General features: G+C 40.3%; 1 protein-coding gene across 1 annotated transcript; it reads left to right on the top strand.

Annotated features, from left to right (window-relative positions):
• Positions 1-15,889: 15,889 nt before the first annotated feature.
• On the top strand, positions 15,890-19,100 carry cd248a (CD248 molecule, endosialin a). Its single transcript, XM_024288758.2, has one exon. The coding sequence runs from the start codon at positions 16,119-16,121 to the stop codon at positions 18,345-18,347; it is 2,229 nt and encodes a 742-aa protein (XP_024144526.1). The 5' UTR covers positions 15,890-16,118; the 3' UTR covers positions 18,348-19,100.
• The last annotated feature ends 4,518 nt before the right edge of the window (positions 19,101-23,618 follow it).

The following is a 23,618-nucleotide window of genomic DNA, read 5'->3' as shown; positions in this document are numbered from 1 at the left end:
CTATTTGGTCAGAATTTTAAGTAAAGACATAAAAGTTATTACTAATATTGGATGAGAATCAACACAATTTTTATTGGTTTGATATATATTACCCCAAAAATGAAGACAATAACAAAGATTGCCCCAAATAACCACAATGGCACTGGACTCATGATGTTATTCTGAGGTCTTCCACTCTACAAGCTACCTGCAGTTCTGCAGGTCACCTGGGAGTGGGGTAAGATAATCCAGTCTCTACTTCAGCTGGTTCTAAGATGTGCTCTATGGGGTTCAGGTCAGAGGTCATTGCTGGCCATAGCAAATGAGGCACTTCCACTTCCTCTGATGGGTTCTATGATGTCTCTGAGGTAAGAGTGTGCAAATGGACCATCTACAAATGGGTTATGCATTGACTTCAAATGCTTGTCAAGACTGTTGTACCTCCTCCACCAAACCCAACCCTAGAGACCATGTTGACCTCGGCGTGTTCCTCACCTCACCTTCTCCAGCAATGCAGACGACTATCATTTCTGTGGCAGGTGACCCGACACTCATCAGTGAACCGGACGGTAGACCATTTCCGTATTGTCTAGGTCACAACAGTCTCTCAGTCATAACAACGAAGAACGATTATGTGGCCTTAAACTTGTTCCTAAACTCTGATGTAGCACTGACTGTGCTCAATTTCCTGATCGTTTTTCTTTTCAACTTGTTACTTCTTGTATTATTATAATAATTATTTGATGGATACAATCTGAACAAATTGTCGTTTTTTTATGAGAATATTTAGATTATTGTTACTGATTAATATAAATGATTTATCTGTGGATGTTTTAAAATTTGATTACATCAATGATATTAATGATCTTTTATAACCTGAATCTATTAATATTTGATATTAAGTCCTGAAGCAGATATTGATAATTCGAGTCGGGGTGGGATTATATAAGTTCGCTTCCTTCCACTCCCTTTTAAGCGATCTACTTGTGATTTATTATGTGATATTTTATTTTATGTATTATAACTAGGGCTGTCAGATTTGTCGCGTTAAAAACGCATTAATCTGACGTGTGCTTGACGCCGACAATTTTTTTGACGCATTAATCGCGGACTTTCTCATACATGCCTTTCCATACCGCGCGCGCGGGCGTCCCGCCCTCCAACTCACCGGCTGCTCTCACTAGATCACGGGCGGGTCTCCAAACACCGAGCTGCGAGCTAAAACCGGCCGGCGCTAGGACCTGGAGAGCTCCCTCACTCTAACCCGGCTCCGGTTCGCGTCCAGTACCAAGTCTGGTGGTACCGGCTCGCGTCCGGCGCCGAGAGCTGCGCACCCCCGACGTTCCGAACAGCAAGCGCACCGGGGGACGTTTTAAATGTTCTGGAGGTTTCAGCGTGATCCAGCCCCAGCATAGCGGTCTGTCTGCCGGCATATTCATGCGTGAGCTCCGCTGGACACGTCGCTGCGCAGCGGCAGTAACTAACTGTCAAACTATCCACAGTGTATCCCGCTTTTCTCAGTCTTTAATGTTTTAAAAAACAAAAGTTCATTGGAAATGATAAATCTCTATTTCATTGATTACCGTAGTTCAGCAGAGGAGGAAAAGATTTTGTCCTGACAAAAAATGATCATGAAAGTGTTATGGAAATGTTATTTTTGATGTTTTTTTAATTTTATTTTACTCAACGTTGATTGAAGTTTTGAATTTAAAATGCCCTTCACTTGCACTTGGGCTTTTGTTAGGCATTTTATGTTACAGCCTTTTATTGTTAAGAAAGTTTATCTCAATACAATGTTACAAAATAAAGTATTTCTGATGAAAACTATGAATTTTGTCATTCTTGTTTTCATAATTAATGTAGAACTACTAAATTCCACGAACCACACATTTTTTTTTCCTTAAAAAAAAGGCCAAATGTAAATTTGCGATTAATCGCGAGTTAACTCTGGACAATGCGATTAATCGCGATTAAAAATTTTAATCGCCTGACAGCTCTAATTATAACCTGATTGCTTGAAATAAACCATTTTATTCATTTATTCATTCATTCATTCACATGGTATAGACTAGAGGTCTGTAACCTGCGGCTCCAGATCCACATGTGTCTCTTTTATCTCTCCATGGTGGCTCCTTGACCAAACATAAAATAAGTCATGGAGACTGCTGATCCAGACATGTCGACCGTCAGAGTCAGCAGCTCCCCCTAACCAAAACTGCCTAAAGAAAATAAATAATTAAAGTCTGCAAACTAAGACTACCAAGATCAAACCCCCCAAAAAGGTCATGAATGCAAATCCAAATTTCTTAAACGCTAAAGTAAAACTATACAGCTCTTTCTAGGTTTTGATCAGGAGAAACGAGCCCAAATGGCTCTTTTACTGTTAAAGGTTGCCGACCCTGGATCTAGTGCTAACCGCAAACGTTCACGACAGCGTCTTGGTGTCAGTAGAGTCATCTGCATTCAAGTCAAATGTGAATGGTTTGTCTGTAAACCCTAGTACCCTAATCTCTGGTAAACAGGCCTGCAGCCTCTGAGTCCAGAGGTCCATAGGTTCTGGTCATGGTTGTGGTCTGTCACTAGTGGGGCTCCACTCCTGACAGTAGTTCTGTCTCCTGCAAGTTTCCTGATGACACTTTGAGACAAACCAAGTTCACCTGCAATACCTGACTGTCTAAGGAGGGCTATTATTATGTATTCATGACTTTGAATGATGAACTTGGAACGACCTACTGACAAAATCTACTTTCTACACCCACAGAATGTTGAAAATGATGCCACATTGAAAAAGTTCCGGAATACTTTTTTGCTTTGGCCTCAAAAAGTTAAAAACGCAGTAGAGAGTGAAACCATTAAGTGGAAAACAGTAAATGAGGTGTGTCTATCTCCCTAATACAATTACCTTCCCATCCTGAAGGTCTGTGAAGGGAAACAAACACAGTTTCTGACATCCACGAGTTTTAACGACATCCTGAACTTACTTAGTGCGAGTAGTGAAAGTTAGAAATTAGAAATCCAAAGAAACAGTGGCAGCATGAGTCAGATTTCATCCAGAATTCAGAGCATGAGAAGTTCATGAGGCCAAAAGTGACCTGAGAGCGATGGAAACTCAGACAGCCTCGACTGCAGAGCTTTCAGGTGAAATGAACATCCCCGTGTGTGTGACCACAGAAATCAGCAATTCTCTTTAGGTTGAGGATGAAGGACTGTTTGGGATGAAGTAATGAAGGCTCCTGGGTCTCATGTGGAGGAACAAGGATTGACAGAAGGTTAGTTTTAGCCTCTGCCGGGATCAGGAACCACCTGTTCTGGTTCAGACACAAATGACCATAAACGCGATGCAAATTCTAAATCCCCACAATGTCTTGTAGCTACTGCTATTCATACGATTAGGAATCATTAAATCAAGCACGTTTCTGCACTGTGGGTGAGATGGAGCTCCTAAAGGAAACAAGAACTCACATCCAGGTAGAACCCAGACATCGCTGTGAGGCGATGCTGCCGACCATGCAGCTTGAATTTTGATGTTTTCGTGGGTGTGTCACTTAAAAAAGTTTTTCTCTTACACTTGCCGAGCTTTTAGGAGTCTATAATGTTGAATACACTTCTCTTTTTTTCATCTATTGAGCCAAAGCATTAGAGACTACCAGAAGGCAAAGGAGATGACTGGTTCTGTGCTGGAGAAGATCTGATGACACTCTGACTATCATGAGTCAGAGCCGTCCTCAGGACAACAGTTACATCTGAGGTCAACGCCACACCAAATTATCATTATAGTGGTCAGATTAGTTTAAGTGCATTAAAGTGTGTTTTTAAAAGAAGTGAGAAGTAAGTGCTAATGCCTTCTTGGAATCAACACCATGAAGGCCATTATCCTGCTTATACTATTAAATAGATAAATATTAAATAGTTTTTTAGTACCTTCATCTTCTTGTTTTTTTATGTTAAGCTGGTTTTTCCCAAGAAGTGGATTATTTGATGTATGATTTGAGGCGTTGTCATAGGATCAGCTACAGTGCGTGCACCAACCTCGCTGTGCCACAGCGGACGAAAGTTTTAAATATTGTAATCGAAGCGTTGTGTAAAGGGACACAAAGCATCATTTCAAAAGGAAATGTCACATCTTAACGCCTGTTTATGTCCAAACGATGAAACAAAAGTTTGTTTTGAAGAAACTAAATCGTATAATAGGTTCTTAAATTGCTTTATTGCAAGAAAAATCCACCATTAAGAGACTAATTCTTTCATTAATTAATTAATAATCTTATCAATAAACACTAGGGCCGGGAATCAAAAAATTAAAAAAAATAGTAAATTAATCGCAAACCTGGGGAAAAAATTAATCGCGATTAATCGCAACAACTTTTAGTATTTGCCGACCACTTATTATCTGCAAATAATCACAATATGAAATCACAATTAACACTTTACAACATTTATTTTTAATTAGTGCTATCTATTGACTAAATTTAAAAATCAGATTAATCACACATTTGTGTTGTAATTGATTGCTATTAATCACAATGTTTTACTTGGTGAATCTGATGACAATATCCGGTTTTTTGACAAGAACAGACAACTTTCTTTCATTTTTAAAGCCTATTTTTATTTATTTATGAAGTGTTAACTCAGAAGTGTAATTTGTGTGTAAGACACATTAAGATAAGCAAAATATTTAAGACTTTTATGTCTGCAGTATTACTCCAAGTAAATAAAGATGCTAAAAATAGCCGTTAGAAATTAACCTGCAGACTTATCCAAAAAATAAATAAATAAATAAATAAGTTCTGGTCACGAATCCACATTACTGCACAGGCTGCTTTAAAACAGAAAAAAAAAAGAACAAGAATGGAGTCATATTCACAAAAGTTGCAGCATTAAAATGATTTATTTGTTTCTAAAACATAAAGTGAATGTAGATTTTTTTTTAGACTGGATTGGATTGAAAGCCGTATTTGCATATTTCGGTAAACTGCTCCATCGCTGTTGGAAGCCTTGTTACAGTATAACCCAAACTCTGCTGTGTTGCTGTTTTACAGTTTTACTCATGCATTCCTCTCCTGATGAAAATAAACTTTCCTGTCTCCAGGCAGTCTGTAGCTGCTCACATAATGGGAGTGTTTGCACAGCAGAGATTTTCACAGCATAATCGCCCTAATTTTGACATTTTAAATGACAATTACAGTAATGACTCTTGTTTTCCTTTAGACTTCATGTAATAGAGTAAAGATTTCTGCTTTTTTATTTTTTTTTTGCAGACGTTTAAACACAGCTGTGAACTCCATTTGTGGTGATGATTATCTCTGACTGTAATTTAAGAAGATGGAGACTTTGCAAACTCTGCATTTTTCATTGAATTTATTTGACATGTGAAATACACACAATTTTCACTGTAACAAGCAATAGAACTCTACAGAACTTTTGAGGTTCTGACATTTCTGCAATGTAAAAAAACTATTAAAAATTCCTGAAAAATTAGCAAAAATTAAGTTTTTCTCTGAAATTATGGAGTTTTAAAATTTAATCAAAACAGGAAGTCAAGGAAAAGGATATTTTTCTTCAAACAAAAATAATCTTTTATCTTTATGATCATTTAACTAAATGTTGACACTGTTAATAATTAAACCCTTTAACACCTGAGGCGTCGTCTGTGACGCTTAAACACAAAATCTTTAACATACTTTAACATACTCACACGATAATTCCATCAGATTCTGGAATCTACTGGAATTATGTTAATCGTGTTAAAACACTGGCGCTCTGTGTTAGCCGTTGATATCGAGAACTTTTAAACCCTAACATTAATTGCAGCAGTTTAAGATGGTTCTGGTTCAGTGCAGGGATTAACTATGGCTCTGTAAAAATTTGATTTAGATCACTTCAACATAAACCAAAGGGTGGTGTGATCAGGGTCATATTAATAAACTGGGACATTATTTCAAGGCTTGATCGCCTGATTATTGTGGGTGTATCCATCAGTGAATCTAGCTCTATTCCTATGATCCAACCAGATCGATCTGTCTGGGGCGAGTTGTTAATAGAATCAACTTGAACCATTATATATATATATATATATATATATATATATATATATATATATATATATATATATATTATCATTTTTTTTTTAATTAAATAAATAGATTATATTGATATTGGAAAAATACTATTTGGATTGAGGTGCGGTATTTTACTATGACATAAAAACGACGAACACAGATGTGATGGCAGCAAAAAATAGTCTATGTGTGTGTACTTCTACTGAAACTGTAAGGAGCTGCTGCAATTGGTTCCTCATTTCGGTGCTTAGTTTCATTGAAGGTCTATTTCTCTTAGGACTTGTCAATCACTCCTACTTTGTTCAGTACTTTGAAGTTCTAGCCAATCCTTGTGCCTTTCCTGCGATAGAGGGCGGGCTCGTATAAGACCGTTGACAGGGCTAGCATGCGCTCCAATGTCTGGCTGCATTTCAAAGCTGGTCACTGCGTTGCATCAGCCAATCAGGAACTCATCTTTGGGCACATGACGTTTTCAGTGACCAGATCAGCAGGTAAAATGCTAATCCAATACGAGCGTTTTTCTCTTGTTGCAGCGCGGTGTTCTCTGGCTGCAGCCAGCCTCCTGGACTTCAGCGGAGCTCACTTAATACGCCGGCAGACAGACAGACAGCTGCTGCGCGGAGCACGGTCCCTGGCTTAGGTCTCCTGAACTGTGATGTTTTACTTATTTTCTTCTAGACGAATAAAAAAGGTCCCCTTTTTTTGCCCTCTCGAGTCAATGCGGAATAGGGAGGTCTTAACCAGGCGTGAATATGTGACGACTTGGGAATGAAAATGTGTTGATTTGGGAAGAGGAAGGCATTTTTTATTGCTGAAATACCAAAATGGAAACCGAAACAAGAACCGCTTTGGTACCGGAACCAAATAAAACCCAATCGGTGCGCAACCCTACCTCCAGCCCTAGCGAAATGAAGCCAAACCCCGTCCTGTGGCTTCCTGCTTGTCTGCAGCCATTTTGTAACCCAAAAAGAAAAATTATCATTAAAAAATTAGGATTAGAAAGGTGTTAAGAAGAATGCATCAGAACAAGAATTAATATTCTGACAAACAGGAGGATTCAGAAATAACTATTTCTTAATTGAAATCCATGGAATTTTGGTAACCAGCGGATAATTCCTATTTGGAACACGAGAAGAAAGAGGTTGATATGTCCAGGGATTTCTACTGTCAATGGTGGACACGTCATGGAGCGGAGCAGGAAGACTTTAGCCCCCCATTTTTATAGACAGCAATTTTTCATCTGCTCCTGATCCATCACAATTTGAATGAAAAAAAAAAACTCAGAAGAGCAGTTTTAATAATACATTCTTATAAATATATATATATATATATGTCCTCCATCATGTTAAAAACACCATTTTCATTTAGGTGGGTCTTAAAATCATCTGTTATGTCTGCAGGAAGTTGAAAAAAATAATTAAATGCAGTATTTTAATGCAAATTTCAAACTGGAGTTACTTTAATGGTAATTAAATGTATTTTACGGGGCAGCAACTGAGTTACTAACTCGATTACTTTTTGGGTAAAGCACCTGGTAACTATGACTAATTACTCTAAAGTAGGGAGTCCCAACACTGGTGGACAGGTGACATTAATGTAGGTAATGACTGGAGATAGGAGAGCATCTTCAAAGCTTTTAAGGAACCAAATTCTTGCATTTTTGTTGGAAATAAATCCTTATTTTCTGAACCATGATGATTTTTTTTTTAGATCATGAAACAGGATCTTCTGGATTTTTTTCTCTCTCAGTTGATGAACATTACAGAGCTCTCTCATCTTTTCCATGGGGATCACCTCTGCCTTCACCTTTCATATTTTATCTCTCAGCCCTTGGAGTTTCTCCATCTTCTGATGTTTCTATCACTTGGGATTGCTCCATCCATCACTGTGACTTCTTTCTCCTTTATGTCCAGCACTACTATGTCTGGTCTGTTTTCCATTACCATCTTGTCTGTATCTGGAAGTCTCACAGGATCTTATCTTAACTACCTTTTGAAGGGTTTCTCATCTTGACCTTGGGACTTCCAGCTTGTTGTTGGCACCAATATTTCTGCACACTATTTCAGCCACTGTGTTATTGCATTCCATGAATGTTCTGCCGGCTAGAATCTCACCCTGCTGGTGTGTGATGGATTGTCTCAGGGGTGTCTTTGTAGAGCTTGTACCTGAACTCCTGCCTGCTGTGACAGATCCTGTTCTCTATTGATCTTGTACTCAGAGTCCTGTGCTGCCATGATTTCTGCCTTTGTGCTTTTATTTTTTTTTTTAGTCCAGACTCTGAAATTAGCAGCTTCTTGTATTTGAGGTTCATACCGTGAGGCGGTTCCTGCCTTTTTATCTATTGAGGGTTCTGGTGCCTCAGTAAGTATTGGCTGTGGATGGAATTGCTGGTCATTTTATGTGAGACAGGTTCAAATTCTTGGTAGCTCAAGTTAGGAAAGGTGGTTTTGAAGTGAGCCCAGAAGCTCTAGATCAACCTTCAACACTTAAAGATCAATTTGGGTCAATTTCTCATGGACTACAACCCAATTAGAGCCAAAAAGTCTTATTAGAAAAAGACAACATTAGCTATGTTTTTATTGACTAAGAAATTGTGCAAATTGGATTTCTGATAATAAATATTTCTAATGGAAATTTAGATTTTTTTTTTAAGTTTTTGCACTTCGAGGATGAGGTGGATTTGGAGGCATATCAAAATTGACATATTTCATAAAACTACAAAGGAAACACTCTTTTTGAAATAAATGGGTCACGTGACCAACAACCGGATACCACTAAAGGTATCTGTTGTTGGTCACATGACCCGTTTAATTCATAGTATTCATAGGATAACTCATTCAAAGTTCCGTGTGTCATGTGGAATTGTTGGATCCATCAACCGCAATTTCCCGAAAACCATTTCATCTGTAGTTACTCCCTCGTAGCTCGCCACTCCACAGCCTGAATAAGACTCCGACGTCTCCTTTGATGGATGTTGATGAGCTCTAGTGTTGTGGCAGAAATTTGAAGTTTTGCTCACATGTGTTGTCATGGTTTTGAGAGACTTATCGAGTGAATTGGTTTGTGTTTATTTGCATGATTAGGATGTAATGGAAACAGTGTAAATGTGAAATTATGTTTTTGAGTTTTAAGGGTATGTCTAATGGAAACGCAGCTACTGGTTTGTGCTAAAGTAACTGGTAAAAATGAACTGCTGTTATTTTTGTCTTAAATTAAACATAAAGGAAAAAATAACCTTTTTTCATTTTGACAGATGTTGAAATAACTTCATATCAAAATAAAAGACACCCTGTGTCACCCCAACACATTCTCATTGACATTTGGTTAAGGACCCCCATCCATCCATCCATCTTCTTGACCGCTTTGTCCCTTTCAGGGTCGCGGGGTGCCGGAGCCTATCCCGGTTGCTGATGGGTGAAGGCGGGGTTCACCCTGGACAGGTCGCCAGTCTGTCGCAGGGGTTAAGGACCCCTAAGCATGTTGAGTGTCCTCAACTCGTCGTTTTTTTAGCGTGCTGGCTGTTCGTAAAATCAAGGGCCCGCAACCCTCAGAATGCAATACCGGATGCAGTACCAGATGCTGACTGGTCTTCAAGACACGTCTAGTTCGGGTACCCAAACCTGGTACCAGTAGCCTAACCTGGCACGGGACGCAGTACCAGACACAGTACTGGAGCCTAACTGGTACCAGATGCAGTATCAGACATGGTCCTGGACCCTAAGCGGTATCGGATGCTGCACCAGATATGGTACCAGACCCCAACCGGTACCAGACGCAGTACCAGATGCAGTACTAGACAAGGTACTGGACCCTAAGCAGTACCGGATGCGGTACCAGACATGGTAATGGACCCTAACTGGTATCAGATGTGTTACTGGATGATGTACCAGATACGGTACTCAACCATAGCCAGTATGAGGTGTAGTGACGAGCACAAACTGAGCCTGTACGTGTTACTGAATGCTTTACCAAACACGATACTGGACCTTAACTGGTACCAGACCTGTTACTGGATGCAGTACCAGACACTGTACTCAACCATAACCACTGGAGGATTGATGGAGAATTACGGCTACCGTTGTCAGGAACCTCAGAGTGGTCCACACCGTCCTGCAACTGTTTGTAAATTAGTGGAATAAAGTTTGAGCGAGTTAACTTTATTTACTTTACAGTTACTTTTTCCAACTAAACCTTTTCATTGTTCTTTAACCAGAGGTGAGCGAGACACTTCAACGAGATGCTTAAATGTACAGATTTTTTCTTCTTTCTGTGGGATTGAGGCGACATGGTGGGAATATAATCTATCAGTCCAGCTTTTCCTTTTAAATCTTGAGCCTTTTACATGGAGCACGGTCTGCGACCAGTCAGTGCTCCCAGAATCAGCAGCTGAATGAGCTTCCCCTTCCAGGAGGTGTGCAGCAATCAACCAAGAGCTGCTGGAGGCGCATGACTCACTGGTTTGCATATTAGAGTAATTTAACGTTGCAGTGTGTGTATGTGTGTGTTTTAACTGATGGATTGCTTCATGGCTTAGATCTCCTGATGAAGCAAATCAAATCATTTTGTTTTTGCTCGGTGGGATTTCCTGGAAAAATCTTTTCATGCCTGCATTTTTAAAACCTGATCTACTCGCAGCAGTTCTTCTCTGAGGCAGAATTACAAACGTCTTTTATTCTCCTGGTAGCACTTTGTTCTGCTGACCTTCCTCTGCACACTGCAGCCTTCTGAGGGATTTGGGATTTTTTGTATATTTTCTTAAATAATAAAAATAAATAAATAAAAAGGTTTTTATGGACTCACTCATGAAGGAAGCCTTTTATCATGATTATTGCCCTAAAACAGCTGCTTTCACAGTGACAGCACAAAACTAACCACTTATTTTCCAGCCCATTAGCAGAGATTGCAGAGCCAAAGTTCATTCTATTAAACTTTTCCCACAAACTTTAATTGTTTTACTTTTTATTGAAACTTATTTTTGCGCAAATTGCTTTTAAAGTGAACTTTCTTCTAGTTTTTTTACTTGATTTAATTCATTTGCAGTTTATTATGCCTCATTTTGGTTTGCAGGACGGAGTCGTCAATTTCAGATTTGATCCGGAATGTTTCAGCCTCCACTCAAACACGCAGAGTCTGCTGCTGGAAAAGGCTGATGGTTTACCTCCCCAGTTGTTTTTCTGCTCTTCTTTCTCTCTCTCTGTCGGCAGAACCAAGGCCGATCTCTCCATTAGCAGGACATCCTCCTCTTCTGGGATAATGTATCTCTCACAGAAATGCTTTCAAGCAGAAAATTACCCAAACTGTTCTGACCTCAATCTCACAGCATTACAGAGAAAATTAGATGTTGACTTTTAGCTGCGGTACTTTTAGAAAAAGATGAGGGGAGGAGGGGTCATTTCCCAAAATAAAAACAGCAGCTAAAGCCTTCGAAGTATGAAGATGTTTTTTATTTGTTTGTTTTTTTCTTAACAGAACTGAACTTAAAGTGAATGACATTCCAGAATCCTTGAACTTCTTCAGGATGTGTGCTCTTGACATGTCGGCATGTCACTGGGGGCTGCGTGGGAAACTATTAAAATCCCAGAGTTCCCCTTATGGAAACTGGAAACAGCTCTGTTTTTTTTTTTTTTTTCAGCCTATTCTAAACAAACAGCATGAGAACCCGGCTCCCAATCGTCAGCTCTGATCTGTAGGGTCTGCACCTCATTCAAAAATATAACGTCACACCATGAACATGCATGAGAGAAGTTCCTCTGCTCACTTTTGACCTAAGTAATATTTCTGAGTAAAATATTTAAAAATTCTATTCTGATAATCATTTAATCTTTTGCAAAAGCGTTCCCAGTGATCTTTTAATTATGTTTATGCAATTTTTAGCTAAAAAAAAACAAAAAAACTGTTTTCTAAGACATAGTTTCTGCAGAGCGGCGGGAGTTCATTAAGAAAATCACCTCTGAGTTGATGGCGGAACTATTGGTGGGGAGTAAGCCTGAGCTGACATCCCATCATCTCTTTATTTAAACTCTCTCCCGCTAGCTTACAGCCCCTCACAACCCCAACTTAACATTAGAGGTGCAACAAAAGTGGCGAGCAGTTTTTACACAAGGTGTACAGTTTAGAGCCACAGACTAGGAAAACAAAGACGTTCATGGATCTATTTGACTGCTTAGTGGAGGCATCAGAATGGAGTGGAGCAGGGAGCTTGTGGACTGACAGTCCTTGATTCACAACAACATAAAAATACTCAGAAATACAATTTTAAGCTTCATTTTCTTTATATACAGTGAGACAAAAGTCTTTGAACTTTGTGATTTTGTAAGTTCTCCCAGAAATTGTCATTTTAGGTGAATCTCCAATATAAGAGACCTAATCTAAAAAAAACCTGAAAATCACATTGTATGAATCCATTTATATGCTACTGCTGCAAATAATTCTGACCCTCAAAGTCCAGCTTTAAATAGTCCACCTCCACTTATCCTAAATTAGAAGCACCTGTTTGAGGTCATTACCTCGCCACATACAATCAGTAAGACTCCAAACACTAACATGGCCAAGACCAAAGAGCTGTCCGAAGACACCAGAGACTAAATTCTAGACCCCCACAAGGCTGGAAAGGGCTATGGGGCATCTGCCAAGCAGCTTAGTGAAAAAGCAGGTTGTCCTGCTCAAACCAGCTCATGTCCAGACCCATCTGAAGTCTGACCATTTGAATGACCCAGAGGAATCATGGGATAAAGTAGTCTGATCAGATGAGACCAGAATAGAACTTAATTCCACTCGCCGTGTTTGGAGGAAGAAGAATGATGAGGACCATCCCAACAACACCATCCCTACCCATGATGCTATGGGGTGTTTCTAATGTGAAACCAATGTGGCCAGTTTTTGATTTATAAAAATATCTCTGGTGTCTTTGCAATCGACCTAAAAATATGTGTAAAGAAAAGAGTTAACGTGTCAACACTGAAAGTATTTTATTGAAGACTTTTTCTGCATCTGCAGCAATGAAATGTCTATTTTTACCAACGTGGCAAAGATGAGCAAATAGAACCCACAATTTCCTCTCCTCTCCTTCAGAATTGTTGTTTTGGCTCTAAAATTGCTCCATTTATTCCTTCAGAAAGCATTCTTCACGTTTATCTGGTCCGGTCCAATCACCTCCACAGGCTGAGAAACAGTGAATGAGGTTCCTGTCTGAACAGATAACTTAATTTAGCCGCGAGGCTGTCACACACTCCCACACACGTGTTGTTCACAGCTGCAGTCTCATGATAACCATCACACCTTGAGTTCATTGTGTCTGTGCCAGCATTGCGGGCCTCTAAAGCTGGTCACTGTGAAACACTTGAGTGGGAATCACTACAGACTGGTCAGTGGAAGTGACGCCACACCAGTAGAGCTCCAGTAAGTGCTGCTAGTTTGACTGTTTGACCGTCCCTACTTTGAAATGAATGTACAAGGAACTTTTCAAAGCACCTAACCAGTTGTAGGAAAAGACTGTCAATCAATGAAAAGAACACCTCCTCATCCATGTATATTCTTAAATGTATTGATAAGGTGATGAGATTCACAAAAAATGACCAGTTAAGTTGTTTGTTTACGAGATATCATCAGAGGAGTTGAGGGTTTTTGGAACTGGACTCTAAGAGTGTTTTTTGCTGTTGTGTTTGTATTGAAATCACTGTGGACTGACTCCCTGGTTTACATGGTTGGATAAATGCATTGGGTTTTTAAAACAATGTACTTTTTTTCTCAAAGGAGATTGTTTTGGTCTGGATGAGTTTCGATGACTCAGCAATATTCTCAGATTGAACTTTGTAGATCGAAGATAGGCAACTCCAGACCTCGAGGGCCGCATTCCGCCAACATGGCGTCCTTTAATTGTCTGGACTCACCTGAACCAGGTAATCAGTCCTAAGTGGGGCTTGAAGTTTTGGAGATGATGCAGACACAGCGGCCCTCGAGGCCTATCCCTGCTGTAGACCCTGCAACCATGAAAATGATATAAACTACAACGATGTAGATGTATGTATACTAATGGCTGAATTGGGTTTGTGTTCTGAACATTTAAGCTACTTTCACATCACCCTTAGCAAAACACATTTAAGCAGAAACTTTTCAGAAAACTATGTAAATGTTCAGCTTCTGCATTCAGAACTCTGGTTTTCATGTCACTGCCTACATTTCTACATCCATTTTTGGATGTTGAAACTTTGACCAATCAAGGACCTGGATTGATGTATAAATAGCGTCTCTTCTAATTCACAGAAGAACTGTTTGAAAATTGATCATGAAAGAGAAATCAATAATTGTGTCTGGCCACAATTCTACGACACCAAATCTATCATATATCAGAATAGAGCAGTGAAGGAAAAAGATTCAGGAGATTTCACACTGAACCTCTTTCAGCTGTTCATTGATTGGTTTGATTGATTAAATGATTGAATGATTTATTGATTTGATTGATCTGATTAGTTTGGTTGGTTGGTTGGTTAAATGAGTGAATGAATGTATAAATCAATTATTTGATTGATTGATTCAATGATTTGGTTGGTTGACTGAATTAATGCTTTGAGTGATTTGATTAATTTATTGGTTGACTGGTTTTAATTTAATTATCTAATTAGTTGGTTGATTGATTTAATAATTTGATTGATCAAATTATTTGATTAGTTGGTGGGTTGATTAAATGAATTAATGTTTGAATGATTTAATTAGTCGATTGATTAAATGAATTGATGATTTAATTATTTGATTGATTTGATATGTTTATTGATTGATTGAATTCAAGCATAGATTGTGGACATTACAAGACAAAAAATGTAAACAGATTTTTCAAACGTATTACAGAAATAATGAAATACATTGATTAGAAAAAATAAACATACTTAAAAACAATCAAAATCAAGGATTCAGTAGATTAATCAAATCTAGTAATTTATTATTTTATTAATTGAAGTCAAGTAGAGTTTGATTGCTTGAATAGGAGTGGGAAGAAGCAAATTTTTATATAATCTCACGCTTTTTTAGATGGCGGACATGCACTGGCAAACAGTAGAAAAGGAAGAAGAAGCCCCTCCCTGCTCGTCCAGTGTGAACACAGTGGGTGTTAAATACCTGGTGTGAACGTAGCTTAACAGTATAAAGCTCCTTTTAACATTTACTTTCACACTCCAGCTGTTACAGGGAGGCCTAGAGTACTAGATTTATCTTTGCTACTGAACTCTCATTCAAGCTCACAGCACCTCAGACAAACACTTAAACCTTTTCCCCTCTGACTGCTGTGATTCAGAAAACAGACATATCCATTTTTCTGACCTTACTTTGTTTTCACAGTGAGCTCACGGACCCCCTCGTGATCCACAGCGACCTTCACAAGCATCGGAACCCCAGTTATCGCTGAGAAGCCGAATCTTCAGCTCCTTCATTCAGCCTTGGGATGCACTGTCAGCAATGGACAGCGGATGTAAACAAAACAGAGTAAATCTGAAGAGTCAGGATGCAAGTGGGAGACTAAATAAGTGGATTCATGGGTAAATCTTGGAAAACTTCCTTTAGACGTCACTCCCACCAAAACAAGATAAAAGACAAGAGTGCTGCTAGAGTTCCAGCCAGAGGAATATCTGCTGAGCTTTTATTTTGACAGTAATCGTGTGTAGCATGAGCATCTCCATGTGAGGGTGCATGAGAAACAAACAGTCTGTGAGCTTATGAAAACCATATGACACAAAGAAAGCACCTCTCAGTTTGCTGCTCCTCCCCCCACTCTGGCACTCACAGCCCCCCCACCAATACACACAAATTCTTCCTCCAAAAACATACAATTCTTTTTCTAAATGTCCTCTTCTGCCCACCCTCTTCTCGCCGGGGCTCCCACCCCCTTCCCACGTTGGTCCTCCCCCCGACACTGTGGGACGGTTGCTTGGTCTCTGCTCTGATGCAGATTAGACCCAGTGTTGTGGAGTTGAGATCACAGGCTGACTGATGAAGGGATAAAGTAGACAAAGGCGAGCAGGAAAAGTGTTGGATATAGTGAAGAGTGTGGACATAGTTAGGGGGGCAGAAAGAGGAGGGACGCTAAAGAAAATGGGCTTTCAGGTGGGCAGTTCTGCTGCTCTCCTCGTGCTCTCCCTGTGGACTGTTTTCTTTGACATTTCTTCTGTTCTGGGTCAGGACCTTCAAGAGAGGGATGCTATCTGCACTCCAGCCGGCTGCTATGTGGTCCACTTCCAGCGCAAGATCTTCCTGGACTCGTGGAGAACCTGCAAGCAGATGGGTGGCAACCTGGCCACAATCAAACGGAAGGAGGATGCAGCTGCCATCGCCTCCCTTTTCTCCACTCTGGATTTACGGCAGTCGCGCTCCCGGGTCCGGGTGTGGATTGGACTGCAGCGCCAGCCTCGGCAGTGCACACCCGCTCGCCCGCTCAGGGGGTTCTCCTGGACTACCGGCGATCAAGACACCCAGTATACCAACTGGCAGAGCGACTACAACATGGCTTCATGCATGGTTCCTCGTTGCGTGGTTTTGCGCTACGGGATTAACGAGCATGCGGACAACTTCAAGTGGATGGACGGTTCCTGCTCCGTCCCGGTCGATGGGTTCCTGTGCCACTATTCCTACAGAGGAATGTGTCCTGCCTTGAGGAATGAGGGTGGAGGAAACCCCTTCTATGCGACACCATTCAACCTCATGAGCACACTCTTAACCCATGTACCGTTTGGATCTGTTGCTACGGTACCATGCCCTCCAGGTACCAGGGAAGGGCAACCGGTTTTGTGCACACTGAGGGAAGATGGACGTGTGGGATGGTCACGGGGCCCCCCGTTTTGCTCGGATCTCCTACCATCCAGCATGTGTGAGATCAATAACGGGGGCTGTGAGCAGCTCTGCAGATCAGTCAACGGTCACTTCTTCTGTGAGTGTTTTCAAGGGTACGAGCTGCGAAATGACGGACTGACCTGCGAGCGGGTGAATATTTGTGACGTGGCCTCCTGTGAGTACGAGTGCCTGACTCTCATGGATAACTACCGCTGCGCCTGTCCGGAAGGATACATGCTGAAACGAGACCAGCACAACTGTGAGGATGTAAACGAGTGTCTTCAGAGTCCCTGTGAGCAGCTCTGTGAGAACACGCCGGGATCCTTTCACTGCAGCTGCCACAAGGGCTTCTTTCAACACTATGATGGTCGCTGCCAGGACATAGATGAGTGTCTGGACGACCCGTGTGATCAAGTTTGTGAGAACACTCGTGGATCCTTTATCTGCCACTGCAGCCTCGGCTATGAAAACGACCCAGACGATTTAACCCAATGCCAAGACATCGATGAATGCCAAAGCCCGGACGCCTGCGAACACATGTGCGCCAATTCTGAAGGGAGCTACGAGTGCTACTGTAAGGAGGGCTATGAGCTCATGGCGGACCAGTCTTCCTGTGTGCACAGAGGCAGCGGTGAGCACCAGTCGATCGTCACCACTCCGTATTACTGGGTCACCCACCAGAGAGAGCCTGCATGGGATGTGCTGAACTATGACAGGAGCACAGACCCGAGTCATAACAGCTGGCCTGCAGAGATGGACAAAGAGGACCTGGACTGGCTCACCAAACCGACAAGTCAGTATGGCTCTGAGGTCATCTACGTCACCAGAACACAACGGGATGAACTTGACCCTGACTTCGCCCAGAACTCTGCAACGCACCGAGGTGAGGTACAGGAAAAAGTGGTTGTGTCCACCGTACAGCCAAGCACCAGCTCTAGCTCCACGTCAGACTGGTACTATGACAATGTGGAAGAGGGGACTACTACGGCTCTTCCACTCCATTCCACCTCTACAGTAGTGGGAGGAGCTGCAAATTTGTGGCCTAAAGTTTCTCCTTCCACTCAGAGCCCAGGAGATTCCAGCCACCGGCAGGAAACGGGGGAGCTACAAGCAGAAATGTCTGATTTCCCAGAAGATGAATCAAAAGAGCAAATAACATGTGTGGGGGTTGCCCGCTCTCATGGCCCTGCTGCTCCCAGTGAGTTCACTTCTTCCCCGCCCCTCCTGGGCGGCGACGGGGGGAGTGGAGACAGCCAGGATTCTGTCAAAGAGGACCAGGATCTGAGACAGAGCGGCACTTGGCTATTGGTCGGCCTCCTCGTGCCCATCTGCATCTTCATCGTGGTGATGGCGGCGCTTGGCATCGTCTTCTGCACCCGCTGCACCTCTCAGCCCAAAAACAAGAAGAGCAGCGACTGTTACCACTGGATCTCGGGCGCCCACGACAAGCAGGGAGGCGCCGACCCGTCAGCGGGGGCCAAGGCGCAGGTTTAACCAAACAAGGGATGGACTGACTGTCACAGAAACTCGGCGGTGACCGAGAGCGCGGCTGAACCTTTGACTGCGTGCTGTTGAACATCAGCTGACAGACGGGGGGCCGCGTGGACCCCTGACCCTTCATGGGAAAGGCCCGTCTGAGTGATTAACTGCTTAAACACTGACCACACAGGGATGCTCACTTAGTGATTGCACTACAAATTTTGAGAATTGTTTTCATACATATATATAATTGTAATTACCCTTTTTATTATCAATGTTTTCCTGAGCAGTCACTGTAAATATGGGTTAAACCAAACACTTCTTTGTATATACTGTTCATTCTGTATATTTATGTATGTTTCATGTCGTGTTTTTTAAAAGAATACTTTTTTTCCTGCACCTCATAAAGCCGGTGTCACGCTGAGGGCTTTAGCACATGGACTCCATCAGAGACCCGTGTCTGCTTTAAGGGGGTTTTCCGCTATCCCTGGCTTTTATTTGCAGAGGTGTTCAGGAGTCCTCTCCACACAGGCCGTGATTTACAGAAACTCTTTCTTCGCCCTTAAAGACGGCTGTCAGTTCCCGCTGTCTGCACGCCGGTTTTATGGCTCCAGATGTGCGTGGAGCTCCTCTCGCCCCGGGAGACAGAAGAGACGCAGCCCCGAACCAAACGTTCACACTGAAGGTGTTAGAGGTTCAAAGTTCCAGCAACAACTGATATCTCTTTTGTAAAGCTTTGAATTAAAAATGTTGACCTTCTTTGTGAAATGTGATTATTTGTTTTTTCTCATATATATTTTTTTTAGGTTTTTAAGGGTGTAACAAATTATTTTAACAATAATTCAAGTTATATCATAATTTATAGTCAATATCAATCCAGGACACCTTTAGTATAAAACTTCCACTAATGTGACTTAGAGATAAATACCTGGTACTGAACTAACAGGTGAAGTTTTCAAGATTCCTTGTATTTGTCAGGGTCACATAAATTCAAAGACTAATGATGGTTGATCATTTTTTGTGATGACGTTTTTACGTTACAGTAAAATAAACCTATTATGTCTCAATGCTAATGGTGTTTTCTACTATCAATATAATCAATTTATTTCATCATAGAATTATTTTATAATGGTAAAAGACTATTAGAATAAAAACTTGCCACAGACAGATTGATCATGTTGCATTGTGGGAATAGACATCAATCACAGCCCTAGTTTTTAACAAGATCTCTGAGGCCCATCTCATAAAGGCAGTTTAATTTTCCTCTTGTGTTAGTTTTCTGTTACCATCACCTGGTCGGTTTAGACCTGTGTCTTAAATCAGCTTTAAAATACACTAAAAACAATAAACTATCATCATATTTTGTTATCTTTTCTTGTTAGGCTTCCTAATCCATAGAAATAATGATTTTATTGTTTTTTCTGTGGATCTCTGGGCCTTTTACAAAAGTAAATGTGCCTCTAGATTTCAATAAAAACAGAAAAAAACCTCAAGAGAATCATCTGAATGAAATAAAGATTATTGTGTTGCTTAAATTTTACTGAAGGTTTTAGATCTCTGAGATTAATTTGATCCATTTTTCAATTTAAAAATGATTAATTCTAGTATCTTCTATGGTGTTATGGGTCAGTTTGGACCCATACAAATTTTTTTCAACAACTCGCAAAATGCATATATATTTTTTTATAAATAGAACTTTAATTCAAACATACTAGGACACAAACAAACAACAAATAAAGCATATTTATAGTTTTAAAAGTATTAGAAAGCTAAATCAGAGAAAAGTCTTTGCGTGTCTGAACATGTTCAAGTTTGTTTGTTTTGTTATTTTTGTGAATCATCCCCTGAAGGTCACATACTCGGGAGAGGAGGAGGTGTCAGTGTGTCGCTGAAATCCACAGAGGATTTTAATTTTGACTCCAATTGCTGCTTTATATAAAGTTATTTTAAGGTCAAAACTAACCCTAATACCAAAAAGGATATAATTCCAACCAGAGCATTTTAGAATAAAAAAAGAATAATTTTGTTGAAATCAAGACTCAGTCAAAAAGTCTTAATGGAATACACTTAATATAAGTGATTATTTTATGTAATTTAAAGCTAAAATGGTTGTTGGGGTTAAATAATATCTACAAAAACTCATTTTACGGAGATGGAATGACTAATTTTTAGAAAAAAAATCCTATATTTGTTTTACTGGCAGGCTTGTGTATTCAATAAATCTTTTATCTTTCTGACAGTACATGGGCTTCTTAAGCTTAAGACATTCTTTTAAACACTTTTGCTGAAGAATATCTAATTAATGATCAACTACATGATCTCCCCATACATGCGTGGGTTTTCTTCCTCCTTCCAACAGTCTAAAAACATGTTTCTCAGGTCGATTGGTATCTCCAAAGTGTCTCTAGGTGTGCCGGTTACAAAGCCCCACATTCACCCAGAACAGGACCCGGCGACCCCATGACCCCAAAAGGGATACAGCAGGTTCAGAAATGGTCAGAATTGGTCTCTTTTCGGATTAAAGACATCATGAAACCCCAAATTCATCGGGGTTTTTACAAGCTGCACTGACTTTGTTTCTTTTTTCCAAAATCTTAAAGATCATGTGTTGATGCCGTTGATTCTCCACTCCCACATTGATAATAAAAATGAATGAAAACTGTAACGATCAAGTCAGAGGAGGCTTATGACATTTTATTTGGAAAGTTCTCCATATTTTATTACCTCACTCATATTAGGGCTCCTCTTCCTCCACAGAGATCGTTTTTCTCTGTAATATTTCTGCTACAACCTCTAAAGACATTACGAGTGTGATGGAGGAAAATAACTATTTTATATCTTTCTGGGGACAAAAGATGGAATAAAAAATGGTTGTTTTAGGAGATCGATCAAAAGGCTTCACTTGAGTGCAATTTTCTTCTCTGGTATAAAAAAAAAAGAAAAAAAGTAACAAAGAAACCACTCTATTGTGATTTTCTAGAATATTAAAGCCAAACAGAGAAGTGGAAAATTGTTTTTTTAGTAAAGACAAATATTTGAAAGTAGGTCTCTGTTACAGTATCTAATAGGCCACCTAGTGGTCACTTGGTGAACTGATCTGGCTCCAATCGTTTTTTTAAATATTAATAAAAAAGTGAAAGTGTTCTAAATTGTCGTGTTTCCAATAGGTACATTTATTATAACAAATCCAATGTTTTTATATTTCATAGTTCATGAAAATATAGTTGTTGTCCATGAAACCAAATAAGAGAATAGTCTGAGATAAGTTTGAGTTTTTTTTTATATTTGAAAAATTCTTACAACATAAACGTTGTCTGTGCAAATTCCAGCACAACTTTTCCCAGAAGTCTGTGCAAAATTTACTGAATGCACCATTTTAACCCAAGTGAAATTAGTCACAACGCTTCTCGCATTATCGTGCGACACAGTCTCATTCCAAAACGTGCAATACCTATGATTGTCCACAGGGAAAAACGTAGTAATTTGATTAAAACGGGCCTTAAATATAAATGGATAAGTTTGACTTTCTTATTAATTTTCTACAAGTCTATTCAGGATCACATGACTTAAACCAAAGAACAAGACAATAATAATAATAATTATAATAATAAAAAACATGCAAAAATAGACTTAATATTTCTGTATCTAAATCAATGTGGTGAAAAAAATTAAGCTGGTTTCTTTTTTGTGACGTAGAAAATACGCTGGGCGGACCTCAAGCTCTCAACTGGGAGGGTAGGGGGGCGGGGTTTCCTCTGTGCCAACGATCACGCCCACAACTCAGTAGTGAGTTTGCTTTGATGTTACTGTTACAATAGATCAAAAGTTGATCAGACTGTTTCTTTTTTCTATAAGTCCAAACTCTGTCCACTGTTAAATCAGACGTTCTGGTTTCTGAAGAACAGAGGGAGGCTAATGAACATGGTTAACACTGAGGAAGGCGGATGCTGTTGGGACAGAAACAATATCCACTCTGACTTTAATATCCTCTGCCACCGTCTGACCTTTATCTTGATATTTCCTCGCAGAAGCCCGACTTCAGCTGCAGCACACACTCTCCATCTCCTTCTCTAATTCTCTTTGAAGAACCGAACCGACATGAAGAGAACCAGGAAAAAAAAAAAAAACATCAATTCTGTACATGTCCTAATAGTACCAGCATATGTCCACCACTTCATCACTCATTTCATTTCTGCACTCGAGTTCTTTTGCCATGCTGTAGATTTTGTTTTAAATGTGATTATTTGTCATAGCTGAACAACATTATTCTGCTCAAACGGATCACCAACAACACAGTAAACAGTTTTCTTCAGTTTGGTTCTCGGTTAACCGACGCTGCTGCATATTTGGTTAATGAATAAATCTGCAGCCGCCTCCCACAGTCCTGTGTTTTTCAGATCACGCCACAAACACAGAACTGCACAGACATCTGTCTGCACTGAACATTAGGGAAGGTTGGCTTTCCCACCGGAATGGAACCACATCACTCCAGAAAGCTCTCGGGCCTCACAGTTACTTTGTCACAATAGAGATTGAAAAGGACTGCAAGAACTAAATCAAAGTTAGAAGACTTAAGAAAAAGTATGGAAATCTGGTTTTATATTTACTTTCAAATAAACTTTTTAACCATCTTGGTGACAATAATTTATACAAATACAGTTCTGCATTCTGAAATAAATTGCTGGTTCTGTTTCTAAATGACAAGAAAAGAAAGACTATAGCTTTGAGAAAAACCCTGGTTAACCATAAAGGGTCACCAAACAGGGACTTTTGGAGGCTGACTCCACCCACACCCGAAATGTGAAAATCCCGTCAGAGGGGCGGGGCTTGGGGAACAGGACTGTTATCATTACTGGAGCTGCAGATCATGACGTTGTGACGGCAGGAGTGACAAAAACGCAAGTGCAGAGAGAATCAGGCTTTGACTCTGAAATGGAGCAGTCGGATTTTAATTAATAACATAAAATAACACAGCAGAGGGAAAACTGCAAAAAGGTAAAAAAAAAAACTAAGGAATGACAAAACAAACAAAGACTAAGAAAAAAAACCTAAAGACTCGCAAACTTCAGTGTCGGCTAAAACAGGACCGAACAGGGTCACATCGACACTGAGGACTGAAAGGCTGCAACTTAAATAGTCTTAATTACAGAGTGCAGGCAGCTGTGCACTCCTCCACAGAGAGCAGCAGAGAGGAGGATCCATCCAGGAGGAGTGACAGCTGCCTGCAAAACACAAACTAGCAGTGAAAACAGAAAAGAAACAACAACTGTGTCAGATGTGGGACTT

This window comes from Oryzias melastigma, linkage group LG18 (assembly GCF_002922805.2).
Source record: "Oryzias melastigma strain HK-1 linkage group LG18, ASM292280v2, whole genome shotgun sequence".
Taxonomy (NCBI): Eukaryota; Metazoa; Chordata; class Actinopteri; order Beloniformes; family Adrianichthyidae; genus Oryzias; species Oryzias melastigma.
This window is presented reverse-complemented; position numbering and strand designations above follow the sequence as displayed.

Coding starts and splice junctions, on each gene's coding strand:
- cd248a (XM_024288758.2), top strand. CDS start 16,119: ATGGGCTTTCAGGTGGGCAGTTCTGCTGCTCTCCTCGTGCTCTCCCTG.